This window comes from Pan paniscus, chromosome 10 (genome assembly GCF_029289425.2).
Source record: "Pan paniscus chromosome 10, NHGRI_mPanPan1-v2.0_pri, whole genome shotgun sequence".
Classification (NCBI taxonomy): Eukaryota; Metazoa; Chordata; class Mammalia; order Primates; family Hominidae; genus Pan; species Pan paniscus.
This window is the reverse complement of record NC_073259.2, coordinates 99,000,258-99,019,191: the sequence shown is the minus strand read 5'-3', so window position 1 is coordinate 99,019,191 and position 18,934 is coordinate 99,000,258. Positions and strand designations below refer to the sequence as shown.

At 36.2% G+C, this 18,934-nt stretch overlaps 1 protein-coding gene across 1 annotated transcript in view; it reads left to right on the top strand.

The window, feature by feature from the left end:
• EPYC (epiphycan) overlaps window positions 1-18,934 on the top strand; it is a 41,322-nt gene that overhangs the window by 19,056 nt on the left and 3,332 nt on the right. Inside the window, exons 3-6 of the mRNA XM_003823404.4 lie at window positions 7,679-7,853; window positions 12,970-13,128; window positions 13,947-14,149; window positions 15,782-15,877. Coding sequence (XP_003823452.1) covers window positions 7,679-7,853; window positions 12,970-13,128; window positions 13,947-14,149; window positions 15,782-15,877 — 633 coding nt within the window. The remainder of the gene's footprint in view (window positions 1-7,678; window positions 7,854-12,969; window positions 13,129-13,946; window positions 14,150-15,781; window positions 15,878-18,934) is intronic.

The following is an 18,934-nucleotide window of genomic DNA, read 5'->3' as shown; positions in this document are numbered from 1 at the left end:
GGACATTGAGGACAGCTGTGTGGGACAGGAGATTAACACTGAGAAAGCCACACCAGTGTCCAGGAGGAAGTTAATTTCCTGGCCTTCAATGGTTAAACTTACCCAGGGCTCAGTGAGGGTGATGACATGAGCTGGTGCTTGCCCCAGACACCCTCAGTCCTGTCATTGGATCATCTAGTTAGGGACTTCTGGCCCAGAGAACCTTTGTCCTCTAGGGCAGTGCACCTTCCAGTGATTGCCTTGGCATAATGGACATGGGCAAGGGGGCAGCTTGTTTCTCGTTGGACAATCTTTTGTAAAGTGTCCTTGCAAATCACACAGATAACAAGCCCTACCGGGTGATTGGCCTGCTCCATTTTCTGTCCTCTGAACCACCAAGGTTTGTTTGTCTGAGAGCCATGACTAAGGCTGTGGCTTTTCTCTGATATCGCTTTTCCTTTTCAGCCTGTTCCTCTTGGTCCCTATTACAGAACACCAAGGTTGCCAGGTTTAATAATGCCTCCAGATTTAGTTCTGGGCCCAGGGCTCGCTTTTGGAGCTTTCTCCTCATATCTGTGGCTGATTGGGTAATAAACTTATCTTTCAGGATCAATTGACTTTTGAGGGAGTTGGATGACAGGGGAGTATATTTTCTTAAGGCCTCCCATAGTCACTTGAGGAAGGCAGAAGGATTTTCTTCCTTTCCCTGAGTTATGGTGGACATCATTGAATAATTCACGGGCTTTTTCCTAATTCTCCTTAGTCCTTCTAGAACACAGGTCAGCAGATGTTTATGACTCCAGTCCCCATGATCTGGGTCGAGGTCCCAGTGGGGATCCATACTGGGGACAGCTTGCTGACCAGTAAGGAATTTGTCCCTTTCCAGGTATCTCCAAACTCTCAGGCTGCAGCTAAAGCCACATTCTTTTCATTAAAAGCCAGGGTTTGATCTAACAATAGCATGACTTCTCTCCAAGTGAGGTTGAAGGTTTGCCCTAGACCCCGTAGGACATCTATATACCTATCAGGATCATCTGAACACTTCCCCAGGTCTACTTTGATCTGCTTTAAATCAGAGAGGGAGAGGGGGACATGTACCTGGGTTGGGCCAAATTCCCCTCCCCCTACAGCTTGAAGGGGACATAACCGATAGCCCGGGGGTTTTTGTGGTCCCCTGGAGATTTCTTTGCTTGTTTCCTTCTGGGTGGAGGAGATTAGAGGAGGCTTATTAATATGAAGGGGAGCTGTATGAAGGTTAGGATATGGAGGTAAGCTGAGAGGTCCTCCTGTGAGATGTAAATTGCAAGCTTTGCATAGTTGTGGATTCTCCTTCAGTGAAAAGAAAGCTTGAACATAAGATATTTCACTCCATTTGCCTTCCCTCTTACAGAAAAGATCAAGCTGCAGGATAGTATTATAATTTATACTTCCCTCAGGTGGCCATTTTTCCCCATCACAGAGAGAATATTGGGGCCAGGCCATAGTGCAGAAAAAAAATGAGCCACATCTTTTTCAGAGTTTGTGGGTCAAATTGGTCTCAATGGCTTAGGATGCATTTTAAGAGTGAGCCTGTTGATGCCTGAATGTTTCCCATTTGAAAGAAAAAACCGCCTGTGGTTTTGGTTTGTTTGTTCCCCCCACCACCAACCCAAGAACCCACAATGGTCCCTGGACCCTGCTGATTGGAATAGTTGCACTCACCAATGCAGCAGCAGAAACACCAGTTTTCCTCTTATACCACAAAGAGGACCAAGGAAGGTCAGATTTAGTGGTCCTTACCAATGCATTCTCAAAAATATGTTAGAGTCCTAAGCGTTTTCCTGTTAGTATTGGGACCTTACCCCTGTACTATGAAGATGTTATGCCCCAAAAATGAAGTGGAGGGCCATACCCTGAGGGAGGGATGGGATCTCCAGGGTTGGAAGAGTGATGCCTTTTGTCCTCACTTCTCATCATATGAATAGGAAGGATATCATTTCTGAGGCTCCCCATATCCTAGCTTTAGGAATAGCTTTTGTTAGGCCTGCTTGTCTGAGGAGGGATCCTAAAATTCCAGATAGTAACCCCCTCCAATGGGGCTTTGGGCAAAAATTATGTTTTTCTGATTGGTGAGCCTGAGTGCCTAAAGAAAGGAACAGAGTCCCAAAATTTATGCTAGAAATCATTCTTATAGGAAAAAATAGAAAAGCACCAGAGATGGAGTGGTTTTTAGAAGCAGGACTAGCCTCAGAGAAGAGATGTAGGAGGAAGTTTGTCTGACAGGCATTAGTACCCAGGAGTCAAGGGTCAGGATACATAGAATAGATGGGCGAGTCTCACTTGGGCGACGTGACTTTGAGAGTTCCTCACATGGCTGCAGGGTCAACCAACATTTTGTTGGGACCCCGGAGCTGAATGGCTTTCCTCTCTGTCAACCCTCAGCTCAGCCCGGAAGTACAAGAAAAGCAGAAGCTGGTTTCAAGCAAACCAACGCTCTCAACTCCGAAGAGTAGTTAAAGAGCCCTTTCCCAGAAAGCCTGACACCCATGTCTTTAGTCTGGCAGCCGCACTAGTTGCTTTTAACTGGCCAACAGGTGCCTGGTGTTTAGCCTCCGAATTCTAAGGAAAAATAGGACAGAATAGCAAGCTAAAGGGGTCCAATGGTACTCACCGCTTGGTGATATTAGAACTGTTAGTAGTTAGAACTGTAGATGACTTATCTCATGGTAGCCTTTGCTTAGGGAGTATATTTTGTGTCCATGAAACAGTATCTCTATTCCGGAGATGACAAATGCATACCTCACATTGACTACATGGCTACTAAAAGATAAAATGTAAGTGTTGGTGAGTTTGTGGAGAAAAGGGAACCCTTGCATACTTTGTTGGGAATGTAAATCAGTACAATCACTATGAAAAACAATGTGAAGGTTCCTTAAAAAATTACAAATAGAACTACCATAAGATCCAGGAAGCCCACTACTGGGTATATATTCAAAAGAAATGTATCAGTATTTTAAAGATATATCTGTACTCTCATGTTTATTGCAGCACTATTCACAAAGGCCAAGACAAAGAATCAACCTAGGTGTCCATCAATGGATGGATGGATAAATACAATGTGGTATATACACACAATGGAATACTATTCAGACACAAAAAAGAATGAACTCCTGTCATTTGAGATAGCATGGATGAACTTGGAGAGTATTATGTTAGGTGAAATAAGCCAGGCATAGAAAGATAAATACCATATGATCTCAGTGTATGTGGAATCTAAAATAGTTAACTGCATAGGACAGAGTGGAATGATGGTTACCAGAGGCTTAGGTAGTTAGGCAGAAGAGGGAAATGGGGAAATGTAGGTTGAAAGATACATAATTACAGTTAAAGAGGAGAGAAAAGAAAAGTCCAGAATAGGCAAATACAGAAATTATTTGCCTAATACAAATATTAGGCAAAAGTACAACCACAAAAAGTTGGTAAGTGATTGCCTGGGGCCAGGAGGTTGGAGAGGGGAAGGAGAGAGGATGAGAAGAGAGAAGTTGGAAATGGCTGTTAATGGTTGTAGAGTTTTTTTCTTGGGTGATGAAAATGCTATAAAATTGGGTGATAGTTGCGTAACTGTCAACATACTAAAAAACATTGGACTGTATACTTTAAAAGATGAACTGTATAATATATGAATTATATCTCCATAAAGCTGTTTTTAAAAGATTCCATTCTTACTACATCTACACTAGAGGACATCCTAACTTTATATCAGTAGTCTATTGCTGTATTCCAGCTAAGAGAGGGTAGTAATTTAGATAATGGTGATGATGGCAGAGAGGGAGTGAAAGTAATGATATTGATAGATGTTTAGAAAACAATATTGACAAATAAAATGAAGACTTGATCATAACTTAAGCATAATGTTTGACATAGACATTTTAGATAATTATAAAGACTGGCAAACCTTCCATCATTTACAAATTCACACATTCACCTGGTGATCCTTTTATTCATTCATAAAGGTAGGAATCAAATCTGGTTTATTTGAATTTCTTAACAGCATTTTTTCCCATAACATATATTACATTATCATTGATTTCCTTATTAGAAACTTAGCTGTAGATTAACTAAAATTAAAATATTAAAAAAAGAGTTTTATTAATTCAAACACAATGTTGAATGGCAGAAAATGGTTTATGATCCTCATAAACAGGTATAATTAACATGTTCAACAAGAAATATGTACTAAAAGGACTCAGCGGATAATGAAGCAATCAGGAAGATGTGTGATTGCTGTTTCTGAACACACCAGTTTTTCATATTTTTACCCAGAAATTAAGACAAAAAAGTAGGCTTAGTGGCAGCAATATAATTATATAGATCATTTAAATGCACTTTCTGCTAAGGGGCAAATGAATTTCATCAAAATTATCGTAAACCAAATCTTATTGTCACTTAAAATGGTTCTGAGTGTTTTTAGAGATAATCTTCTGTGGACAACAATGGTGATTATTAGAAAATAAAAGTTTTAAATCTTTTGTCATATTTTTAATAATAACACAAATATTGCTAGTAAAAGTCCCAGTTCAATCTGATACAATAAATGTAATTGGATGATTTTCTGCAGAGAGTCTTTATTTCTCCAGGGAGCAGAAACTTAGTCTGAGACACTTCAGGGTCACTTCAACCGCTTTTACCCTGAGATTGGGTTGAGGTGATATGTTGCTTACATGGAGTCAGGGCTGTGCAGGGTGCAGAGACTGGCACAGGCCTAAGTACTTCTTCTCTTGGTAGTTATCTCTTCATACTGACATCTGCTGATATCTCACTCAGCCTAGGCCACTGTGAGCTATCCATTTGTCATCTCTGGAATAGATATACTGTTTCATGGACACAGAATGTACTCCCTAAGCAAAGGCTACCATGATATAAGTTATCTACAGTTCTAAGACCAGGTACAGAAGAGAATAAAAATAGATAACTTACTGCAAACCAGTCAACTCAAAGATGTACCCTGCTGGTACTATGTTAAGAAGACACACAAGTGCAGTGACTTTGACTGAAATCAAAGTCATACGTAGTAATGATCATTTGTATTATATTTTTAAACTTTAGGGAAATATAATGAACAGATTTAAAAGTTAATTCAGGAAGAAGCAAGTCAGAGTAAAACAAGCAGTCAAATAAAAAAGAATAGAGCATAAAGCTGAAAGAATTTATGAATATTTGTAGAAGAGGCTCAATTATGTTTACATTCAAGTATTACTAATTGTAGCTTGAGAAAAAGGGCAGGGATTTTTTTCTGGTCATTCGTGTTTACGTTCAAATTTAGTTTTCTGCAACATAAGCATACAAGTCTGCCACACAGAAGGCCAGGTGGTCTTGTTTCCCTGGACTATTTTTTGTGCATGTGTGCATTGCCTCATAACTTCATATCACAGTATGAAGATGGTTGAAGAGGGGGAAAAGATGCCTAAATCTCTTCTATTTAATGGTGAAAATAAATGTGTCTACAAAACAAAAGTCTCTCCAGGCATAGTATTTTGAGGTTCTTCAATTTTGCTGACGTGAAAAGGCATTCCTTTTTCTTGGTTTTCAAAGTTGTATTGCATTTATGTTTTATTTGCAAGGAAGCATGAACAAAACAATTTTTGATAAACACGAAAAGCTGTTTTGCCTCATTATATTGGATGACAAGTGAGATCTTACAGCTTCACATCAAATCAGTGGAAAAACAATTATCTGTAAAAAGTATGTGCAAACATTTTTCTTATAAAGCTAAGATTCAAGGCAACATGTCTGGAATTTGTTTCTCCCTTTAGGCTGCCTCCATTCCATGAAACATCTGTCTCAATTTCCGCTCTTCCTGGAGCCTCATTTTGGTCTCTCTACAAATCCATTCCTTCTGAATCTGCCTTATTCTGACCTACAGATGGAAACCGTATGTCTTTCTGTTTAAGAAAATGTGCCCAAACTTCTCAGCTGGAGCTTTCTGGTCAAGCTTTATTGTATCTTCATGTATTGCTCCTAAAGTATCAAAGACAGTATAATCTGTTTTTGTTTTGATTTCATGCTTTAAATAATTTAAAGTAAGTATTAGCACATTCACTGATTTGTCTCAGAAAATCTCTAAACATAGAGCTGTGAATCAGATATATTTTGGACAAGCAAAGTTGGAAAAAATTATACTTCAATAAGTACTTGCTGATTGCCTATTATGCTTACAGCCTAGAGGTACACAGATAAAAGACATGACATACTTTACCATCCAGCAGGCTTGGATATGCAGAAAACAAATGGAACCAATGTAATACAGCACAGAAAAGGCTGAAATAGGGAGACTCTATGGAAGCACAGAAGGATGCACAATTCAGAAATATAAACTGATAAAAGAAAGTTTAGTGTTCCTTAAAAAGAATAATTTTCATTTGTGATTTGCAATGCTTTTAAATCTATTATAAGTGATATTAAATCATAAGTGTATTCCTAAAATTTTTTGGTTACTCAAACACCTAGAAAATATCCGGTCTGAAAATATACCTGTGTTATAGATGAAAGGAATAGTTTGCACATCATTTGGTATTAAGTAATCCAGAAATAATTAATGTGTTTCTTTACTTTCTTAATGAAAGCAAATAAAGAAGGGTGGAAAAAAGCAAAAGGCCATATTGGTGTGGTTAAGGGAAAATCTGGGATTTCTGGGGATACCACAAGGACACTGGGCCACAAAAAGTGGGTCCTGGATGCCGCCATCCCAATTGCCTGGAGTAAATTTTCAGCCCAAGCTTACGAGACCGTCAGAGAAGTAGACATTTACTAAGTACCACAAAGAAATAGACATTCAGACAAGGGAAGAAATCTGAAAGAGAAGATTTCTCCTAAATCCAAACAGTATTCTTAAAAGCAGTGACTCTATTACTTAAAATGTACAAGTTAGATAAGAGCAAAGCAGTTATAATCTAAAATATAATATAAAAAAAACCTTTGAATAATTTTGTAATTTTATAACTGCCTCCTAGTGTCAAAGTTCTCAAAGAAGTCCATTTTAACATACCTAGATATCATTACAATATTTGTTATTTTAATAATATTGAAAACACATGAGAAATGGCATATCACAATCAAATCATAGTTTTTATGTCACTATATATTTTATTTTAGTATAAAGGATACTTTTCAGTAAAATGCCATTAGAGACAGTATAAGTCATTGGTAAGGAACAGAATATTTGAACCTAGGAAATCAAGGATTGAAAGGACAAGATAATATGTATCAATTTCTGCTCAGTTATTACCTTCAAGGGGAGTAGAATGAGAGCTGGATGGTAAAGGGGAGTTTTGAATTTACTCTGTACACTTCTGAATTAATGTGAAGCTTTCACAACATTGATGCATTCTTATAATGCTACTTATTATTAGAAAACAATAAATGAGCTTTTTTTTAAACCTATGAAATGAACAAACATATATGATATTAAAGAACAAGAAGACCAAAAAAAAAAAAAAAGGCATTGGAAACAACTTCTAAGATTTGAGAAACAAAACTAATTAAAAACAACAGTTACTAGAACCATGTGTTCCTCCAAGCAAGCAGGATGGTCAAACTATTGAACTTTAGAACATGAGTGTCCTCTTGTGGCAAATATGGGTACATTTTAAATTTGTGTCACTGCCACACAGAGTGACTGAGAAGTTGGCCTGAAGAAATTCTCTTTTTTTTTTTTTTTCAGATTGAAATAGCCACAGTGATGCCTTCAGGGAACAGAGAGCTCCTCACTCCACCCCCACAGCCTGAGAAGGCCCAGGAAGAGGAAGAGGAGGAGGAATCTACTCCCAGGCTGATTGATGGCTCTTCTCCCCAGGAGCCTGAATTCACAGGGGTTCTGGGGCCACACACAAATGAAGGTCAGGTACCTCAAAGCAGAATTACAATTGAGTCCACTTTGTCATCCTCAAAACTGCACAGCTTCAACTCTACAGGGAAACCACATGACATGACCCAAGAAAAATTTTTGGAATAGGCTAGGTTTGAAGCATATTTATACATAGATTTTATATTCAAATATAAAGCAGTTTTAATAATTCAGCTTTGGTCTCATAAAAATGATCAAATAACCAAAGATTTGGGATGAAAATATTGTGTATCATTACTCGAAACCTGGTGGTGGAATGTATTTGTAGAACAGAGAGTAATTGATGAGCAGGATAAAATCTTTGCCTCTGAGATTAGGCCACAGCAGTTCAAGGGGATAAGAGATGATGAGGATGAAGATGATGGTAATAGTAATAATATTTTGCACTAATTGAGCATATACTATCTGTGGCCTATATGCTCAGCACTTCACATTATCTCATTGGATTATTAAAACCTCCCTGTGAGAGTGTTAATATTACTCTTCTCATTATCATGGAGAAAACCATAATTCAAAGGGGATAGTAACTTGCCAGACATCACAAAGCTGTTACATAGCAGGTTTGAAGCCAGCCTGTTCAGATTCTTGGCTGTTTATTTATTTAAAAACAGGCTTCTTCTCACTCAATCCTAAGAAGCAACAGAGAGAGGAAAATATTGCACAACATCAGACACCATGTTGCATGGCCTGCAGATGAAACCAGAGCCTTTTAGTTAATGAGAAGGAATTCTTAGTGCTACATGTGATTCTATAATATGTCTGTATTTCTTGTTCAAATGTGTCACTGTCAACCTTGGGGGTACTCAAGAGGACTCACACTGGAATACTTTTATATACACAGAGAATGGCATAGTTAGGGAGTATAGAAAAAAATAGAGAGTTCCCACTGCAAAGGTTGAGTGAATATAGAGTGTCTCTGTATTCCAAGTTCTGTAGACACAAAACTTAGTTTCAAATAACTACTGTTCTCATGAATATTTCTGCCTAGCACAGGAAGATAGACATAGAAACAAATTTAGAGGCAATACTGTATGTATTAATCCATTTTCATACTGCTGATAAAGACATACCCAAGATTGGGTAATTTATAGAGAAAAAAGAGGTTTAATGGATTCACAGTTCCACATGGCTGAGGAGGCCTCAAAATCATGGTGAAAGGCAAAAGGCGTATCTTACATGGCAGCAGGAAAGAGAGAAAGAGAGCCAAGTGAAAGGGGAAACGCCTTATAAAACCATCAGATCTCATGAGACTTATTCACTACCATGAGAACAGTATGAGGGAAGCCGCCCCCATGATTCAGTTATCTCCCACTAGGTCTCTCCCACAACATGTGGGAATTATGGGAGCTACAATTCAAGATGAGATTTGAGTGGGGACACAGCCAAACAATATCACTGTATTACAGGTCTTATGAGAAAAGTCTGTCCAGAACACATTGGGAGACAAAAAGAGAGGGAGGAGCAATATTACCTAAGGCATGACTAAGAGCAAAGTACAGGAATCAAAACTGAGAGTTTCTTGGAGAGACAGAGGAACCAAAACATATGTATTCAAATCCCAGCACTGTGACTTGTGGGGTTTTTATAGTCTTGAGTAAGGCATTCAATATTACTTTGCCTTAGTTTTCTCACCTAAAAAAATGGGATAATAAATAATAGAACTTACCTTATAGAGGTGTTGTCAGGATTAAATGAATACATGTAGTTACTGGCCCATAGTAAACATAGTGTTAGTTATGAAAATTCTATTGATAAAGGAGTTCATGCATTTTTTTCTCTCAAAATTTTTAGTGTACAATACAGTATTGTTAACTATGAATAGTATGATATAGCAGACCTCTAGAACTTGTTCATCCTGTATAACTGAAATTTTATACCCCTTGAACAACTCCCCATTTCCCAAGGCTCTGATAACCACCATTTTACTCTTTGCCTCTTTGAGTTTTTAACTATTCTTCAATAAGTAATATGAAAAGTTGCCCTTTCATCCCATGCCTTCTATATGCCAGACACTTGAATTGTTTTATCTACATTAACTTTTTGAAGAGTCAAAACACTATGTACTAGGCACTGATTACCCATTTTTAAAAATAAGAAAACTAAAACTCTGACATACTATAAAATGTGTCCAGTAACACAGAGGTGATATGTGGAATGCAACATAGACCAATAAATCCTGTCAGTGTCATTAATGAATATATTATATTCTTTCTGTGTAGTTAAATTTCTGTGTAGCAGAACACTCTACAAGTAGAAAAAGGAAGAGACACAATGAGAAGGAAATGTAAATATCCAGCATAAAGCACCCAAAATAGGAAAATTAAATATCCCTAGAACATTACTTATATTTAAATGATTTCAGATCCTTCAAAAGTTGACCAATCTTGTATCAGTACCTGTACGTTGGATCTCTCAGCTTAGCCAGAAACAACAGAAAAGCAGAATGCCCAATCCTTTCAAAAGTTTGAGTCAAGTAATGCTTCACTAATGTCAATTTAGAAACATAACAAAAACTAAGACTTTTAAAGAAAATTTTTGTTTCTAAAGTACTCTGAGGATAAAAAAGTTAAAAACTCAAACTCACTTTTTAATTTCCAAAGAAGAGGCACACATTCATCAAAATTAGTTTAGAAATATTTAGAATATTAAAAATAAAAATACCATATTTTTACTACTAAAACAAATTTCTAAAAATAACATTCTAAAACCGTGTAATATAGCCTTGAGTTAGGTGTAGAAAAACTTAGAATTAAAATATAACTACTGCGAATATATATAAATTACCCTAAGCAATCATTGCTTAATTATCAAGGTGATAAATATATAGAAGAATCAAATGCCTTAACTCTTAAAATTTTTATGAGTAGAAAATATTAATTTATAATGATTGGAGAAATTAGCACATATTAAATATTTTACAGCTCCTGCTTAAACATTTTTTCCTGGCTTTCCATTCTTAAAATGGAAATGACTTTTGTATTTAATGATAGTAATAAGACCTTAATGGGTACATTATTAGTTCTTGATTACAAACCACAAACAGACCTTTCAACTAGGTTGATCAAATATCCTGGTTTGTCTGGGTGTGATGAGTTCCCAACACAAGTGTCTTTCAATGTTATAAACATGAAAGTCTCAGGTAAACTAAGACAAATTGATCACTGAGAAATTTCAGGACATTTCTTCCACCACTTTTCTCTTCTAGTTTATGTCATAGAGATTTCACTTTCTCCATTCATTCCACAGCTTACAATCCTTATTTACCTCATCCCTAGACCCCTCAAGGCTGTCAGATAACTTAACTTCCTACTTCACAAAGAAAATGCAATTTCTCAGTCAGCAACTCCTTGGTCTTCCTGTTTCCAGACAAATAATCTACCTACATCTATATCACTGTGCTCTTCTATCTCCCTCTCCTTCTAGCACAACAAAGACACTCTGTCCTTCCATATGTGGGATGAAAATCTTTCCATGTTCTTTGAGTTCTATTTCCTACTGTCCTCTCATGATCCTTTTTATATTCAAATTCACCTTCTCTGGATCTTTTTCTCCAAATTCCTTCCACGTTAATCACTCCCTTCATCAAACAAACCCCAAGCATATTTTATTATAGATATCACTATGTCTCATCCCTTGCTCTTCACAAACCTCTCAGCATTTTCAACATTTGTGGCAACTTTTCCCTTACTTCCAACTTCTCCCTTAATGGACTGTAATCTGGCTTTCAGCTCCCTCACTTTGCAAATCTTGTAAATGCTCCGATAACCACTGCAATAACTAATCCAAGAACATTTTTCAGTCCTTAACTTACCTGACATCTCAGGAGGCTTAGGTTGTTGATTATTTCCTTTCCCTTAAAACTCTCTCCCCACATGGCCTCCATGACATTGCCCTATCCTGATTCTCCTCCTTTCCTCTGATCATTAATTCTCCATCTCCTTTAGAAGTTTACTGTCCTCTCCATGATCACTAAACAGAAAATGAAGAAGGGGTGGAGAGGTAGGGGTGTGTGTGTGTGTGTGCATGTGTGTGTGTGTGTAAGACAGAAAAGAAAAATCAGTATGTCAAGATAAAATCCAGCCTCAGAAACATTTTTGGCTCCATTGCCTCCTCTATCACCATTACCCTAGCCAAGTTACCATCTTTTGTCTACACTATGATTCACTTCCACTTTTTCCAGTTGCCCTGCTTCAGTCTTCCATTACATCTTCCAGCAGACTTAACTCTTACCATGCAAACCGCATCGTATGATACCTCTGCCCATCCTTATGGGAAGGAATAAAAGCTGTAGCACAGCCTACAAGGCCCCTGCATGTTATGTCCCATACATTCCAATGCTCTCTGAGTTTTAGCCATATGGACTATCCTTCAGTCCCTCCAAAGTGAAGGCATATGCTGCTTCCTCTGCCTGGCATACCATTCCTGTCCTACCTGCATAGTCAATTATTCCTCTTCTGCTGATCTCAGCTCAGCTTTCACTTCAGAGATGCCTTCCATGACTTCCAGACTAGGTCAAATCCCCCTATGTTATGTTCAGATGACACTTCATGACATTTATCACATTCATAATTTTATTTGTGTGATTAACATTCATTTCACAAAGCAGATCATAAAACACAACTGTGTTCTTTGTGCTCACCACTGTTTCACCAGCTACCATGGTGCCATTTACATAGAAAGGATTCAATAATATGTATTGAGCAACTGAATATTAATAATTATTATCTTTTATTTTTCTTGAAGCAAGTGTTGTTTTAGTGAAATGTTTCATTATTAAACCAAAGATTTAATGAAAATATTACATGTGATATTTTAACTTTATGAAAAGCACAATAATAATGTTTAAATTTTGAATATAGAATTTCTAATAAATAGAAAAGTACTAATTTTAAATTATTTTTAAAATGTTACATTGAATATACTAATTGTTGAGACAATTTTAATTGGTATGCTTGACTTGAATATTCTATTTACAGAAAGCATTATGAGAAAATATAAAATCTACTTGGTTAGTGGGAGACTCTAATCTTGTGTATCAAACATTCCACATTATTTCTCAGAAATTGATTTGGTACTTACATTTAATTTTATTTTCCTTTATCTTTTAGACTTTCCAACCTGTCTTCTGTGTACTTGTATAAGTACCACCGTGTACTGTGATGACCATGAACTTGATGCTATTCCTCCGCTGCCCAAGAACACCGCTTATTTCTATTCCCGCTTTAACAGAATTAAAAAGATCAACAAAAATGACTTTGCAAGCCTAAGTATGGATGACAGCCTTAACGGCCTTCACCGCTTTACACACTTCCCTTAAATTTTTACATTGTTAAATGTTAGCACTGAGAATGAAACTTGAATGCCAAAGCCTGGTTCATGAATCAATAGTTTTTTGTTATTTAAAAATTTGAGAGTTTGCTTTAACAATTATAAGAAAAACAACAAATAAGCAATGATCATTTCAAAACCACATAGGTGATGTTTTCAAATGAGCAATTTAAACTAAATATGCATGATAAATAATTATATTGTACATGCTGGAATATTTTATCATATTATGACATTTTGAGTAAAATATATGGTCATATTTATGAGGAGTTGGCTTTTTAAAAATAAACTTCCACTAAAGCATAGTTGCTTTATGATGGATGAATGTAAGCCTAAATTCTGACTTTAAAGTTGTTGCCAACTTAGAAGAATTTTGGTATGTGTTCTCATAAAGTGTTTTAATCATTTGAAGATTTCTTTCTAATGCCTGTATCTTTGACTGTTAGAAAACACAACAGTCTTTATCATTGAGGGAAAAATTTTAAATGACAAAATTCAGACAAACTTTATGAAGATTATGGAGAGAAGACCAGTTATTTTAAACGTGGTGTACCAATTTCTTTGCTAAAGTTATACTCCTAAGTACATAAATATGAATAGTATTTGGAGGAAATAATTTTTTATAAAAAGAAAGATAATCATCTCATTAACTGTGCATTGCTAAATTTATATTTGCAAAATAAAGGAAAATTACATTTATATTTTTATGTGAGCAAAACAAGAATATTTAATTACTTCCTTTATTTTTTTCTTCTAGGTGATTTAAAAAGGATTGATCTGACATCAAATTTAATATCTGAGATTGATGAAGATGCATTCCGAAAACTGCCTCAACTTCGAGAGCTTGTCCTGCGTGACAACAAAATAAGGCAGCTCCCAGAATTGCCAACCACTTTGACATTTATTGATATTAGCAACAATAGACTTGGAAGGAAAGGGATAAAGCAAGAAGCATTTAAAGTAAGTTTTAAGTTTGATATGCAGACTTTTATCTTCCAATTTTATTTGCTGTCATTGACTACCTTTTTTATTCGTGTAGGGAAAATAAATTTATTTATTTATTTATTTATTGAGATAGGGTCTCACTCTGTCACCCAGGCTTGAGTGCAGTGGTGCGATCACAGCCCACTGCAGCTTCGACCTCCCTGGGCTCAGATGATCCTCCTGCCTCAGCCTCCCAAGTAGCTGGGACTACAAGATGCGTGTCACCATGCCTGGCTAAATTTTGTATATTTTTGTAGAGACATGGTTTTGCCATATTTCCTAGGCTGGTGTCAAACTCCTGGGCTACAGTGATCCTCCCGCTTCGGCCTCCCAAAGTACTGGGATTATAGGTGTGAGTCACTATGCTCAACTTCTATAAGGGGATTTAATTTAGTGAGACTTTTAACTTTCAAGATAAACTTCCCAACTGCATCTGTCATGCTTCTGAGAAACACCATATTCTGGTACATTGTGAGGGTGATCAAGTACCAAAAACAGAAAGCAGGGCCAGAATAAGAAGTTGGTGGCTACCTGAAGCACCATCTACAGAAGCACCATCTACAGGAGCACCTGGAAGTGGTGCAAGCCAGAGAATCTGTATTGATCAGACCCTACACTCAGAAAGACTATCTGGCTAAAAGGATAGCTACTTGGCAGGGAATGGGCAGTGTCTTGAAGACAGAAGGCTACTAAATGACCTTATAAAGAGGATGGATTCAGTTAGCCTTAGAGATTTTGTTTTCTATGTGAAGCAAGCAGGTTTGGGGCTAGAGGACTTGCTTTGAAAAACAGCATAGGGTCTGAGAACAGTAACCAACTGGCTTTCTTGCCTCCTCTTACGGCATTCAAGCAGCCCCTCTCAGTGTACACTGAACATGTAATTGTAAAATACTCTTTAGAGAGACACCACAGTATTCTCAGGGATGGCACAGGGGATAGTGTGGCCTCATAACCACTGGGTGGTGGCAAATGCCCTGTCTCTCTGCTAGGCCTCCAGTGATACCATCAATGGTAGCTATGGGAGTTAGGGCATCTCACTATAGCCAGGCAAGGGTCATAGTCTAGTCTGCCCACTCTGCCTGTGTTGGCACAGGTGGTGATGAGTCACAGTTTATTCTAGGGTGTTTGGCTAGAGTAGAACAGCTATTGTCTAAATGTTTTTTGTCTTGCTAGGCTGCCCTTTTCTGGTAGTTGGGCTACCAGGCCCTTGCTGGGGAGGAACTCTTGGTTTCCATGCCTATAAAATAAAGGAAATGCTTGCTATGCCTCATCAAAGTCCCAAAATCCCACTGCAGAATGCCTTTCATAGGAAGAAGCAGCCTTGCTTAAATTGAGAAAGTCAGACTGAACAAAACATGGTTCTTCCTAGAGACTGAGAAACACATTGTATTTTTATGAAGAAATATTTGCTTGTAGCCAATTTTTCCAAAACTCATCTGAATTGTCTAGTAACTCAGAAAACTAAGCTGCCTCAACTTTACAAAACAAGACCTGAACTGGAACATGCTATTTTACAAATATCTGCATGTAGAGGGAATGGGGAATACAGCTGTGTTTTTTATTTTTTATTGAGTTTTTATTGAGTTCCCACATTTGGAATGTTTACAGGACATGTATGATCTCCATCATCTGTACCTCACTGATAACAACTTGGACCACATCCCTCTGCCACTCCCAGAAAATCTACAAGCCCTTCACCTCCAGGTAGGAGTCTACCAGTAAGGTGTGCCCAAGGGCTTCAGAGAAAGCAAAGCCAAAAAGGACATCAGGACACAAGAATTTGTCTGTAATGGCATGTTGACACACTGTGATAACTTTTCTTCTTTTTCTCTTTTCTCATTTATTCTCTCTCTTTATCTGAGTACAAAGCTATCTTTATACATTGATAGCTCTATCTATTCTAATTGAATTCCGATAACTTTACTCTTTTTCTTATTTTCCAAGGCAAAATGCATCCTTTTGGTACACAAATCTTCTTTAGAAAAAAAACCACTGAAAGTTTCACCTGTTGAAGAAAATGAAAAGATTAGAAGTGGAAAAGAAAAGGGAGAAATAAAAATCTAACTTGACATTTAGCTGTCAGGGGAAAAAAAAACCCATCAATTTCAGCCTGTGATTTTAGGTTTTATGTATTGAATTTAATTCAGTCCTAAGGCATTCCTATGTGCTGAGAGATGGCAAGCTCCATCTCTCTGGATAAAAAAGTGCAGGTTTTTTTTTTTTTTTTTAAACACCATATTTGAAAGTTTTGATTATTTTAAAGCCCATTAAGCTACATGTTATCTTTGAAGTATTCAGTTTGATTAGTTTAATGAATGAATAATATTTTATTTTCACCTATGTGATTAAAAAATTGTTCAATCATAATGAATATTTTTGGTTGTTAAATATAAATTATTTCTTATTTCAGTTGTAAATTTTAGTTTGTAGCTATAATCAACATTATCTAATAAATTGATCTGTTCTATGGAATAAATATATAGAGAAAACACCCATTTCATGCTCAAAGAAACAAGGAAACAAAGAAACAACATTATAGTTTAACGTTATCTTTTATGGCAGAAAATGTACAAAAAGTGATTTTGCTATTTAAGAGCTGGACATGAATTCCTGTGTTTCCCCTTGTGGATTTTGTGAATATTTACCTTTGTGCCTTTTCTTTTTTTCCTATTAATATAAATATTTTCATATTTTTGGTGTCTACATATATATAAATATATATCTCTATACATATATGTATATACACACACACTATATATATATGTATATATGTCTGTGTCTTGGATATCTGTCTCTTTTGTGGGTTTGTCTGATTTGTTTACTTGCCTATTGTATATGTATTTTCTAGCCATTTGGTTTGATTTCTGGATGGCTCTCTCTTTTTTTCTGGGGGTGAATTTCTATGCATATAAAGATGTCTTTCCTTGTTTATGACTGAAGGAAAGATTTCCAAGGGAGTACTTAGAGATTTTAGAATGTGTTTTCCAATTATGAATTAAATTTTATTACTATTATCTGGGATGGTATTGATCCTACCAATAAAACAAGTCTTTGATGTTATATTTAAACATAATTTGTTTGTATATATAATATGAGGGAATTTTTTAAGTAACAGCTTTTACATTCCCATTCTAAGCTTTGAAAGTCAATAAGTGCAACTTAAAAATTTTTTCTCCGTCACTGTCAGCTCACAACATCCAATATATATATGTCTGTTTTTAGCTTACATTGTCTTCAACTTCTATATTTTTAATACATAAATAAATCCCCTTTTTTATTCATTTGGAAAATGTTTGCCAACATGTAGTATAGCAGTTAAAACTGAAGGCTCTGGCAAAAGCATATGCCTTGGGCTGCAATTCTAGACCCAAAACTATCTGAAACTCCCTGCATTTCTGATTTATCGTGTGGATTAAAAGGTGATCTTCTATACAGGATGGCTGGGAGGATGAATGAAACAATGTTTATAAAGCATTTAATATAGCTACTGATATATAATAAATACTTAAATGTAAGTCACAGTTATTAACAACACATATCTATCACATATCAAAGGGAACAGCAGAGTTAATAGGCACAAAACATGTGTTATTCCTCATTGACACTTTATAATGATAAGAGGGTTAATACATCAGGGTCAATACATACATGATTATAAACATATATGCATCTAACAACAGAGGCCCAAAATACATGAGGCAAAAACTATCAGAAATGAAAGGAGAAACAGGCAGTTCAATAGTAATGAAGTATTCCATCTTCTTATTTTTATTTTTTAATTTTAATTTAATTTTTTTTTATAGAAAGGGTCTTGCTCTGTCACCCAGGCTAGAATGCAGTAGTATGATCATAGCTTACCACAGCCTCAAACACCTGGGCTCAAGCAATTTTCCTACCCTAGTCTCCCAAGTAGCTAGAACTTTAGGTGTGAACCATCATGCCTGGCTACTTTTTAAATTTTTTAGAGACCAGGTCTCACCATGTTGCCCAGGCTGGTCTTGAACTCCTGGCCTCAAGTGATCCTCCTGAATTGGCCTCCCAAAGTGCTGGGATTACTGGCATGAGCCACCGCACCTGGCCCCGCTTCAATAATGGATAGAACAACTATCTATAAGATCACTAAGTAAATAGAAAACTTGGACAACACTGAAAACCAATTTGGCATAACAGTCATCGACAGAACATTCCACCCAACAATTTCAAAATACACATTTTTCTCAAGTGCACAAGGAACATTTCCCAGGTAGACCACATACTAGGCCACAAAACAAGTATTAGTAAATTGAAAATAATTAAAATTATACAAAGTATGTTTTCTGATTCCAATGAAATTGCATTAGAAATCAACAAAAAATAAAATTTAAGAAATTCACAGATATGTGGATATGAAACAAAATTTTTCTTAATCACTAATGGGCCAAAATAGAAATCTCAAGAAAGTTAAAAAAAATCAGAGATAAATAAAAACAAAAATAAAACACATTGAAATGTATGGGATGGAGCTAAAGCAGCACTTAAAGGGAAATTTTCAGCAGTAAATATGTATATTAAAAAAGAAGAGCTCAAATCTATAACCTAGCCTTCTACCTTAAGATAATTGAAAAAGTATAGGAAACTAACCCAAAGCAAGCAGGATAGAAATAATAAAAATTAAAGCAGAATAAGTAAAATATATAATAGAAAAATAATGGAGAAACAAAACTAACATTTGTTTCTTTAAAAGATCAACAAATTGACATATTTTTAGCTGACATGACCTAG